We start from the raw sequence: 12909 nt of genomic DNA, 5'->3' as shown, positions 1-12909 counted from the left end.
CTAAACACCCTAGATCTGAGCCCTCTAGTAGCGCTCCTCCTCCTTATTCTTCTGCAGGTATGGCTGGTGAGGATATTCCTATTCCTGTTGGTGATGATGCTGCTGCTGCTGATGTTCCTCCACCTCCTTCGGCCGACTTTGATGTTCGTCGTACTTTGGAGACTGTCATGACTGTTCAGCAGGCTCATGGTCAGATTTTGGTGGACTTGCTGGATGAGATGCGTGCTCTCCGAGCTGATCTTGCGCGTCTTCATTCACCCTCACCACCTCCTTTTGATGGCGACTTGTGATTGCCCTTTGGCATTCCGTCACAAAAAGGGGGAGTGGAGTTTTGACTTGTAGTAGAGTTTTTGTAGTTAGGGGGAGATTTTTTTTAGAGGAGCTTGTGGAGTTTTAGATTGTATCTATGTGCTTCACTTTGTATATCATTTTTGGGGATATTCATGTTAGGGGGAGTAACATTGATTGATATACATGATATTTTTTATTGATTCTTGTTGCTTTATGATTCACTGCGTATTGATTTATATTTATGACTTGTTCATTTTTATATGTCTTTATTTTGTATTGTGTGGATCTTACAAGAATGTTATACCTGTTGTTTTACTCTTTACTGTCACACATGCGTTTATGCGTTTGTTGAGTATTTCAGGATTATACAGGTTGATTCAACTAAGCTGCTGTCTACACTTGCAACTATGGATAGTAGTTAGGCTGAATTGAATTTTATGAGCATTATCTTTGTAAAGGGCTTTTTATTTGTAAAACTTTAAGCTGTTAATTAGGGTTTTGTCACGGATTGCCAAAGGGGGAGTTTGTTAGGTTCTAAGGTCTTAGGATTTTATGTATTTAGAACTCTAATTTGTAATGTTGGCAAACCATGATCAAAACATTGTATTTAGTCTTATTTAGACTTGCTCAAAGTTGGTTTAATATTGTAAAGTTGGAATCGAGTGGCTGCAGAAGTACTTGGGACTCTCGGCCTGGCTCGATCGATCGAAGAATAGACTCGATCGATCAAAATCGCACAGGTTGAATTTTCTGCAGAATTTCCAACTCAGCCCTACTTCATTAAACGTTTAGGGTTTTATGTTTTTACCCTAGGTATATAAATAAAACCCTAGCCACGTTTTTAAGGTTTTCCATATTGTATTGTTGCTCATACATTGCTGTTTTGTGTGAATCTCGTGTGAGATCTTTGAGGAGCTTTCCTTTACACAAAACTTAGGGTTTTCATGGTGGAGATTATTTCAACATCTTGAAGATCATTACTGTTGCAACCATTGGAACTTAAAAGAAAAGCAAGCGGGGAGCTTGTAGCTGATTGAGGAATTCAAGAAAGAAGTAGTCCGTGGATTCGGAGCCTGCGCGTGGTCGTGTCAGGAAGTTCTACTGGTGGGTAGCATTAGGAAGTCGAGCGGGGAGCTTGTAGTCCTTTTGTACGAACTTCAATTCTTTCATAGTGAGTTCAGGTTAGCCTTGAGGATCGGTGGGTCAAATCCTCTCCAGGTTTTACTTTTTTTTTTTTTTTGTGCTTTGAGTTATGTTTAGTATCTATGCTTTGTTGTTCTCATTGCATCGTGTTTGTGTGTTAGGCTTGCATACATCCTTATGCTATTGTGCTTCATTGAATGCATATTTGGATGATCACTTACTTTGCTATATGATCATTGTAGTCATTTTTATATGATTGTTTTGGTGTATGATTAAGTTGCTCACATGTTTTATATCATGTTTACTTGATCACAATTTACTCGTTACATTATATTTGTCCTTATATTACTTGCTCTACCTTGAGGGTCTAATGTGTTTTGTGCAAGTGTTTCAGGTTACAGGTATATATGTTCTAAGTTCATCATAACTCCTATGATTCATGATTGGGGGAGTGATATAATAAGGGGAGAAAGAGAGAAAGAGCTTTGTGTTATATTGACTCTGCTTTTGCTTTGCTCATAGTTCATGATTATGCTTAGCTATTTAAAATACTTCATGTTTGTACCCATGCTTTGTAGCTTAGTACTTGTTGTTAAATGTTATGCATTTTCTTTAAGTACATCACTCTTGTGCCCCTATTGGATTTTTATCCTTGATGCAATTACCTTGAGTTTTTGTATCGATTGAGTGTTGGACATGCAAATGATACTTTGCATTGAGCTTATTAACTTGCATGTTTGGATGTTCATTCCTTATGTGAATGAGCATTGTGATCACTATTTATAGTGATTGTTTATTTTTTGGTCAAGCCATGCTTTATTGCTTTAATCTATATTGCTTGATCATATTGTACTTGCTCCATATGCATTACAAGTTTTCTGCATACAATGATCATGTGGTGTTGTTGTGTTTCAGGAGGTACTTGTTTTTATGGTTCAAGAGCTTCATAGATTCTAGAGTTTGGTGTTAGTGAGTTATGTTTAACTATTCCCAACTCATATGTTAAGTCTAGAGTTTGTTTTAAGGTTTTGTCATGGAATAGCTAAAGGGGGAGATTGTAAGGTTGAATTTTATCAACCATTTTGTTGGCTTTATTCCATGCCAATTGGTTTGTAATTCAGCATTTAGAAACCCTGTATTTAGGTGAGAATCATGTAAAGGTAATGTGTGAGAGAGTGTGAAAAAAAGCTCAAAAGTGTGCAACTCAACAATGCCTCGCGACTGGATCTCGTGACTTGCAAGTCGCCAAAAAGGCACACATGTGAAGCATGCAGAGGAGCTAAAGAGTCACACCAGTTGTTGTACTACATGAAAAAACTTCCAGCTAGCCAGGCCGTTAGCTCATGACTTAGATTTGCAACTCAGTTAAGTTGCAAGGCCAAGTCGCCAGACTACTCTATTTAGGAAAAACTGACATTTCGCATTCCAAACACACATTAGTATAAATACCCCTTATACCTACGAAACGTAGAGAGCTTCTAGAGAGAACTTTGAGAGAAAAATCCTAGAGAAAAACAAGATTGACTCATCCACAATCTTCATCCTTTGATTCTCCAAAATTCCTCTACTCTCACCCTCTCCATTGATACATCCTTGAGAGGTACATTAACCAAATCCTTTTCTCACCATACCTATTCTGTGAGAAAGTTATTTGGTACTTGGGAAGCAATTAGGAAGGGACCAATTGATATTGGTTAATGCTATGGGCTATAGCGGGATTAGGTAAGCTAGAGAAGACAAAGGTTCGGCGTAACCTCATTGGAGCAAGAAGCTTGGAGGGCTTAGGTACACTGGGTAGATTAGGCTTTGAGGGTTTTTAGCTGTTCATGTATCCCAACTTCATTCTCTATTGGATTATTGACCGCTTGGAGGGCGGCGGAAAGGTTTTAGGCCAAGGACTTCGGTTTCCTCTTCGATAACACATCGTTGTGTTGTCTTTGTGTTTGCATCTCTCTTCCCTTAATCTTTGCCATTTAATTTCTGTTGTGGTTGTAATTTAATTTGGTTTAGATTGTTTTATCAATTTTGTTTTATCTTATTTTCATATTCCGCACATACATTGTTTGATAATAAGCTTGAATTGGTAATTTATAATTCGGGGGTTTAAACGTTCAAGATGTTTTACACACTATTTGAACATTCAGGTGTATTGAACCTAAGTTTCAAGTTCACCAACAAGCAGATTTGCCTATGGGTGAAAGTTTAACATTTGAATAAACCTTAAGAAACTTCTCTTTAGAACTCTCCAATATACAGAGGTCTCGTAGAAGATCATGGATATGACATGTTTTCACTCCTCCATCCAGCCATTTCATTGCCACTTGAATCAAGCTTCGATCTATGAATTTCTCTAAGTAGTCTTCAGCAACATCCTTTGTATTTTTGTTCCTGATTTGTTGTACGAATCCCTCAACTATCCAAAGTCAGATTAGTTGCCTCACTAGTATCTCAAAGTGAGATGGGTAGATACCAAAATATAGAAAGCATGGTTTCAACCATTGGGGTAATTGATTGTAGCTTAGAGCAAATATGTTTATCAAACTTGATCAATCCTCAATCAGATACGAATTGACACTGTCGATATATTTTGACCATGTTCGATGTGTTTTCTCCTCATTTACCAAAAGACCTCCCAATACCACAATAGCAAGTGGTATTTCATGGCAACTTTTCACAAGTTGCCTCCCTAGAGTTTCTAGTTCTAGAGGACATGTACCTCCCCTAAACACCTTTTTAGAGAAGAGCTCCCAACTTTTATCTTTATGAAGAATTGGGAGTTAATAAGGGGGAATAGGGGGAACACTATTATTAACAGTAATTGCATGTATTGCTACATCTTTTACTCAGCTAGTGATCAATATTCTACTCTCATTTGAGTTATTTGGAAAGATAGTACTTACCATGTTCAATACGTCAGTTTCCTAGATGTCATTTTTTTTTTTTTTCATTAGCATTCATTTATAGGAAATAAAAACTTAATAGATATTGTTAATAAGTACATATGCCAAAACAATTTTATTAGTTTTTTTTTTTAATTACTAGTTTGTAAGTTTATTATTACACACCTCATTTAAAAAAAAAATGAATACTTCAAATGTAAAAGTTAAAAAAAATGACACCTCGTATAGAGCACATAGTTCAATAAGAGGTAGAAAGGTGTATAAGAAAAAAAGATCTTTGTAATATGATTTGGTGGGATGCGTCATTGATTTTGATGTTGGAGTTGAAAGATTCCCTATACACACCTTTCATTGCCACCATACATGATCAAACATTTGAACATTAAAGTCAATTTAAATTTATAATAAAATTTGTAATATGATCAAAGTGAGGCTTTCTTCCTTTTTTTCTCCATACAGTTTGGAGTCTAAAGAAAATTTGCTTGCCTAGCCTCTGCTCCGTTGTCCAAAACAATTGATTGAATGAAATAATTATGCCTATCCTTCATAATACTTAATAGAAACCATCAGTCTCAAAAATACTTTATACTCTACTGATTGTGATATGCCATGTGTTTTATTTATTTTAAATTTTAGTTATTTTATTGGTAAAATAAAATGAATACATCATAACAAATTATGATTAGTGAAGTATAAAATGGAATAGAAATAGTAGTTTTGTATTCCATAACACCACCATAGGTAATAAAGACAAACACAAATTATCTTTCAATTCTTGCCATTTATTTATAAGAAAGGAAAATGATCCATGATCGCAAAAGCCAAAACATACATGCTAATTGGCCACCATTTATTTCAAAGTACTTAGCAATATATATATATATATATGTGGGAGAGGCTTTTGTCTAGCGACCAGTTCCATTGGACACACTAGGATATAGATACATGTCCAAAATTGGACACGAGTTCACATTTCATCCTGTCCAATGAAACTGGTCACTGGACACAAGCCCAGCTTTATATATATATATTACATAAAAGCAACTATTCCTATTAAGATTATATTTGGAATGGAGTGAGACGAGGGAGAGAAGAAAGAGAGGGGAAGAGTGCTGACATATACTAATATTTTAAAACAATTTGATTGGCACAAGGTTCAAAGCTGTTTTCTTACTGGTAGAAAGGCTAAGACCAGCTTCCTCTTCCATGTTGATATCTTCCTCTTTCATCCCATCAGGTAATTTCCAATTGAAACAATATAAAAGATTTGCAAGTGCAAGCTCAATTGTTGTTGTTGCCATATATATCCCAGGACAACCTCTTCGACCAGATCCAAAAGTCAATAACTCAAAATTTTGACCTTTATAATCAATGGAGTTATCCATGAACCTTTCTGGGACGAATTCTTCTGGGTTCTCCCAGTATTTAGGATCTCGTCCTATTGCCCAGGCATTAACTTGTACTAACATTTTTGGGTAAATGTCATAACCACTGATCTTAAAGTGTGACATGGTTTCTCTTGAAAGAAGTAGAGTTATTGGAGGATGCAATCTAAAAGTTTCTTTAACTATCATCTTTAGATAATGAAGGTGGTCAGTGTCGCTTTCAGTGACTTTCCCTTTATTTCCAATGAAATTTCTAACTTCATCTTGTGCTTTTTTCATCAATCTGGGGTTCTTAGCAAGCTCTGCCATTGCCCATATCATGGTAATTGCACCAGTGTCAACTCCAGCTAAAAATATATTCTGATAAACAAATATAGTATCAGGTAAGTAGATGAACATGGGCTAATTTGATAAGGTAAGTAAAGTTAAAAAAAAAAAAAAAAGGGATTAATAAAAGATTGGCAGCTTACCATGAGGACTGCCTTAATGTTATGTTTTGTGAACTGAGCAGCATCGCCAAACTCAGCTTTCTCCCTTTCAATTCTCAGTAGCACATCGATAATGTCTTCATGCTTTGGTTTTTTCCTCTCAGGATCAAGATGGAGATCAATGACCTGTTGGAATAAAGTATCCAACTCATGAAAGACCCTTTCAAGCCTTTTAAATCTACTAGAGAAAGTGTCTATAATCCGTCCCACGAAGGGAAATAATTCAGATGCATTGTAGCTTCCTATCATGGACACGACCTCATGAACCACTGCTTGAAACCTTTCATTGTCTAAACCACTCCCGTGGAAACTCTTACCAAAACCAATCCTAAAAGTTATACTTGCAGTGAGGGCAAACAGCTTCTCAGAAAGGTCAATAGGGGTTGCAAAAGATGCATAGTGAGATATAGAATCCACAAGCAAAGCAACTTCTTCTTCCCTAATGAACTGATAGGAATGCACCCTCTTCACGGTAAAAAGCTCAAGAAAACATATTTTCCTTATCTCTCTCCAATAATCACCATAAGGTGAAAGAGCTATGTCCCTATAATTGTAGGAAAAAACTTTAGAGCAAGCCAAGGGAGGTCTACTGCAACAAGCAAGATCATGAACTTTTAAGACTTCTCTTGCTGCCTCAGCAGAAGATATTATGACAGTTCTTATGCCACCAAGTTGAAGGAGCATCACAGAGCCATATTTCTTAGAGAGTTGCCACATAGATTGGTGAGGCAACACACCAAGTTGGTGCAATTTACCTATAATAGGGAGCTTAGGAGGGCTTGGTGGAAGGTTCTTTGAACTCCACTCATCCACCGTTTTTTTCATGAGCAACAGAAGAGGGAGAACAAGGAGAAGAGGAAGCCATAAAGATATGGTATCAAGAGCCATTGAAGCTATATCTTTTGTGTCAAGTTAGTAAATATCCACTAAAATTGTTCACCTATAAATAGCCCGAGATACCAAATTGAACCCAAAAAAAATCTGTAAGTTTTTTGTCCCCATTAGGCTGTACAATATACTTAAAAAGGAAAAATATTGCTTCACACTATTTCTTACACTCTGGTATACTACAACATATTTGCATGCGTGATGCACACAATTTTTTCAATTTTTACACTCTAGCTAGTATGCACTGCGTTCACATTTGCATGAGCAGAATATGATTACATTTTTTTTTTGTTGATATCCCCTTTCAAAATGGAGAAATATAATGGTATGTACAGCTGATATACATACAAAATGAATGTGATATATACTAAGTTCTTACATTCTTTGGTTAATGTCTTTGTCTTGTCAGATAAAATTGCATAATTATGTTTCCAATTCCTATGAAAGTTTGGCAAATATACGACATTATTGCACCGCTATAATATACGTATGTCTCTAATCCCAATGAAAGTTTGGCAAATATATGTATGTTTCTAATCCCTATGAAAGTTAGGCAAACCCGAAAAGATAAACCCACACCGCTATACTCCTTTTAAACTCCCACCTATGCATTCAAAATTCCACTCCTATCATATTTTTTTTGGAATGTAGTGGAGTGAGCAAAGAAGACCAACAAGTGATTTTTAAGCTAAACGCTAATTCTAGAGTCTAAAAACAAACCTCAAAAATCAAATAAAAGTTATCAATCACTTTTGTAGGCATCCTACTAGTCCCATTTCCCATACCCCACACTTGTCCGTGTGTGTATATAAATATATATTTGGCAATCATTAACATAACACACTTGTCCATGTGTGTATGTACATATTGCATGCGAGACGACACCCGATAAGACAAGCCCACACTGCTGTGCTCCTTTTAACAAACCACCTATACTTTCAAAATTCCACTCTTATCATCTTTTTCCTGAAATGTGGTGGAGTAAGCAAAGAAGGCCAGTAAGTGAATTTTAAGCAAAACGTTAATTCTAGAGTCTAAAAACCGACCCCAAAAATCAAGTTATACTTATCAACCACTTTCATAGGCATGTTACTAGTCTCATTTCTCATGCCCCACACTTGTCCGCGTGCATATATATATACATATTTGGCAATTGTTAACATAACACACTTGTCTATGTGTGTATATACATCTTGCATGCGAGATGACACCCAATAAGATAAGCCCACACCGCTATACTCCTTTTCACATCCCACCTATGCTTTCAAAATTCCACTCATATCATCTTTTTTCCGAAATGTGGTGAAGTAAGCAAAGAAGGCCAGTAAGTGAATTTTAAGCTAAACGTTAATTCTAGAGTCTAAAAACCAACCACAAAAATCAAATTATATTTATCAATCACTTTCGTAGGCATGTTACTAGTCCCATTTCCCAGCCCCACACTTGTCCATGTGTGTATATATATACATATTTGGCAATCATTAACATAACACACTTGTCCGTGTGTATATACATATTGCATGCGAGAAACAACCCGATAAGACAAGCCCACATAGCTATACTCCTTTTAACATCCCACCTATACTTTCAAAATTCCACTCTTATCACATATTTTCCGGAATGTGATGGAGTGACAAAGAAGATAGTAAGTGAATTTTAAGATAAATGTTAATTCTAGAGTATAAAAACTGACCTCAAAAATTAAATTATATTTATCAATCACTTTCGGAGGCATGTTTTTTGTCCCATTTCCCATGCACCACACTTGTTCGTGCGTGTATATATACATATTTGGTAATAATTAACAAAACACACTTGTCTGTGCGCGTATACATATTGCATGCGAGACAACACCTGAAAAGATAAGTCTACACCGCATCACTCCTTTTAACATCCCACCAATGCTTTCAAAATTCCACTCATATCATCTTTTTTCCGGAATGTGGTGGAGTGAGCAAAGAAGACCAGTAATGGAATTTTAAGCCAAAATTTAATTCTAGAGTCTAAAAACTGACCTAAAAAATCAAATTATACTTATCAATCACTTTCACAGGCATGTTACTAGTCCCATTTCCCATGCCCTACAGTTGTCCATGTGTGTGTAAATATACATATTTGGCAATCGTCAACATAACACACTTGTCCGTGTGGGTATATACGCATTGCATGCGAGACGACACCCGATAAGATAAGCACACACCGCTATACTCCTTTTAACATCCCACCTACGCTTTCAAAATTCCACTTTTATCATATTTTTTCCGAAATGTGGTGGAAAAGAAAAGAAGGCCAGCAAGTGAATTTTAAGCAAAACGTTAATTATATAGTGTAAAACCCGACCTTAAAAATCAAATTATACTTATCAATAACTTTCGTAGGCATGTTAGCAGTCCCATTTCCCATGCCCCACACTTGTCCATGTGTGTGTATATATATATATATATATATTTGGCAATCATTAACACAACACACTTGTCCGTGTGTGTATATACATATCGCACGCGAGACAACACACAATAAGATAAGCCTACACCGCTATACTCCTTTTAACATCCCACCTATGCTTTCAAAATTCCACTCATATCATCATTTTTCTGGAATGTGGTGGAGTGGGCAAAGAAGACAAGTAGGTGAATTTTAAGCCAAACTTTAATTCTAGAGTCCAAAAACCGACCTCAAAAATCAAATTATTCTTATCAATCACTTTCACAGGCATGTTACTATTCCCATTTCCCATGCCCCACACTTGTCCGTGTGTCGATAAATATACATATTTGGCAATCGTTAACATAACACACTTGTCCGTGTGTGTATATCCGCATTGCATGCGAGACGACACCCGATAAGATAAACCCACACCACTATACCCCTTTTCACAACCCACCTATACTTTCAAAATTCCACTTTTATCATCTTTTTTCTGAAATGTGGTGGAGCAAGTAAAGAAGGCCAGTAAGTGAATTTTAAGCAAAACGTTAATTATATAGTGTAAAACCCGACCTCAAAAATCAAATTATACTTATCAATCACTTTCACAGGCATGTTACTAGTCCCATTTCCCATGCCCTACGGTTGTCCATGTGTGTGTAAATATAAATATTTGGCAATCGTTAACATAACACACTTGTCCGTTTGTGTATATACGCATTGCATGCGAGACGACACCCAATAAGATAAGCCCACACCGCTATACTCCTTTTAACATCCCACCTATGCTTTCAAAATTCCACTCATATCATCATTTTTCTGGAATGTGGTGGAGTGAGCAAAGAAGATCAGTAGGTGAATTTTAAGCCAAACTTTAATTCTAGAGTCCAAAAACCGACCTCAAAAATCAAATTATTCTTATCAATCACTTTCACAGGCATGTTACTATTCCCATTTCCCATGCCCCACACTTGTCCGTGTGTGGATAAACATACATATTTGGCAATCATTAACATAACACACTTGTCCGTGCATGTACATACGCATTGCATGCGAGGCGACACCCGATAAGATAAGCCCACACCGCTATACTCCTTTTAACATACCACCTATGCTTTCAAAATTCCACTCTTATCATCTTTTTCCTGAAATGTGGTGGAGTAAGCAAAGAAGGCCAGTAAGTGAATTTTAAGCAAAACGTTAATTCTAGAGTCTAAAAACCGACCCCAAAAATCAAATTATACTTATCAACCACTTTCATGGGCATGTTACTAGTCTCATTTCCCATGCCCCACACTTGTTTGCGTGCGTATGTATATACATATTTGGCAATCATTAACATAACACACTTGTCTATGTGTGTATATACATCTTGCATGCGAGATGACACCCAATAAGATAAGCCCACACTGCTATACTCCTTTTCACATCCCACCTACGCTTTCAAAATTCCACTCATATCATCTTTTTTCCGAAATGTGGTGAAGTAAGCAAAGAAGGCCGGTAAGTGAATTTTAAGCTAAACGTTAATTCTAGAGTCTAAAAACCAACCGCAAAAATCAAATTATATTTATCAATCACTTTCGTAGGCATGTTACTAGTCCCATTTCCCAGCCCCACAGTTGTCCGTGTGTGTATATATATACATATTTTGCAATCACTTAAATAACACACTTGTCCGTGTGTGTATATACATATTGCATGCAAGAAACAACCCGATAAGACAAGCCCACACAGCTATACTCCTTTTAACATCCCACCTATGCTTTCAAAATTCCACTCTTATCACATATTTTCCGGAATGTGATGGAGTGACAAAGAAGATAGTAAGTGAATTTTAAGATAAATGTTAAATCTAGAGTATAAAAACTGACCTCAAAAATTAAATTATATTTATCAATCACTTTCGGAGGCATGTTTTTTGTCCCATTTCCCATGCACCACACTTGTTCGTGCGTGTATATATACATATTTGGTAATAATTAACAAAACACACTTGTCCGTACGTGTATACATATTGCATGCGAGACAACACCTGAAAAGATAGGTCTACACCGCATCACTCCTTTTAACATCCCACCAATGCTTTCAAAATTCCACTCATATCATCTTTTTTTCCGGAATGTGGTGGAGTAAGCAAAGAAGACCAGTAACAGAATTTTAAGCCAAAATTTAATTCTATAGTCGAAAAATTGACCTAAAAAATCAAATTATACTTATCAATCACTTTCACAGGCATGTTACTAGTCCCATTTCCCATGCCCTATAGTTGTCCATGTGTCTGTAAATATACATATTTGGCAATCGTCAACATAACACACTTGTCTGTGTGGGTATATACGCATTGCATGCAAGACAACACCCGATAAGATAAGCACACACCGCTATACTCCTTTTAACATCCCACCTATGCTTTCAAAATTCCACTTTTATCATCTTTTTTCCGAAATGTGGTGGAGCAAGAAAAGAAGGCCAGTAAGTGAATTTTAAGCAAAACGTTAATTATATAGTGTAAAACCTGACCTCAAAAATCAAATTATACCTATCAATAACTTTCGTAGGCATGTTAGTAGTCCCATTTCCCATGCCCCACACTTGTCCATGTGTGTGTATATATATATATATATATTTGGCAATCATTAACATAACACACTTGTCCGTGTGTGTATATACATATCGCACACAAGACAACACCCAATAAGATAAGCCCACACCGCTATACTCCTTTTAACATCTCACCTATGCTTTCAAAATTCCACTCATATCATCATTTTTCTAGAATGTAGTGGAGTGAGCAAAGAAGACCAGTAGGTGAATTTTAAGCCAAACTTTAATTCTAGAGTCCCAAAACTAACCTCAAAAATCAAATTATTCTTATCAATCACTTTCACAGGCATGTTACTATTCCCATTTCCCATGCCCCACACTTGTCCGTGTGTGGATAAATATACATATTTGGCAATCATTAACATAACACACTTGTCCGTGCATGTACATACGCATTGCATGCGAGACGACACCCAATAAGATAAGCCCACACCGCTATACTCCTTTTAACATCCTACCTATGCTTTCAAAATTCCACTTTTATCATCTTTCTTCGAAATGTGGTGGAGTAAGCAAAAAAGGCCAGTAAGTGAATTTTAAGCAAAACGTTAATTCTAGAGTCTAAAAACCGACCTCAAAAATCAAATTATACTTATCAACCACTTTCGTAGGCATGTTACTAGCCTCATTTCCCATGCCCCACACTTGTCCGCGTGCATATAGATATATACATATTTGGCAATCATTAACATAACACACTTGTCTATGTGTGTATATACATATTGCATGTGAGACGACACCCAGTAAGATAGGCCCACACCGCTATACTCCTTTTAACAT

At 36.4% G+C, this 12909-nt stretch overlaps 1 protein-coding gene across 1 annotated transcript; it reads right to left on the bottom strand.

Moving 5' to 3' along the window:
* Positions 1–5442: 5442 nt before the first annotated feature.
* Positions 5443–7105, bottom strand: LOC112012068 (cytochrome P450 71B34). Its single transcript, XM_024044423.2, has 2 exons — positions 6190–7105; positions 5443–6079 (listed from the first exon to the last, which is right to left on the bottom strand). Exons 1-2 carry the CDS (start codon positions 7093–7095, stop codon positions 5465–5467), a joined length of 1521 nt encoding a protein of 506 aa, XP_023900191.1. The 5' UTR covers positions 7096–7105; the 3' UTR covers positions 5443–5464.
* Between the last annotated feature and the right edge of the window lie 5804 nt (positions 7106–12909).

This window comes from Quercus suber, unplaced genomic scaffold, assembly GCF_002906115.3.
Source record: "Quercus suber isolate HL8 unplaced genomic scaffold, Cork oak 2.0 scaffold_1123, whole genome shotgun sequence".
NCBI lineage: Eukaryota > Viridiplantae > Streptophyta > Magnoliopsida > Fagales > Fagaceae > Quercus > Quercus suber.
Note: the sequence above shows the minus strand (reverse complement) of the source record. Positions and strands in the feature narration are given on the sequence as shown.

Coding starts and splice junctions, on each gene's coding strand:
- LOC112012068 (XM_024044423.2), bottom strand. CDS start 7,095: ATGGCTCTTGATACCATATCTTTATGGCTTCCTCTTCTCCTTGTTCTC. Junction 6,080..6,189: donor ACATTAAGGCAGTCCTCATG/GTAAGCTGCCAA, acceptor TTTGTTTATCAG/AATATATTTTTAGCTGGAGT.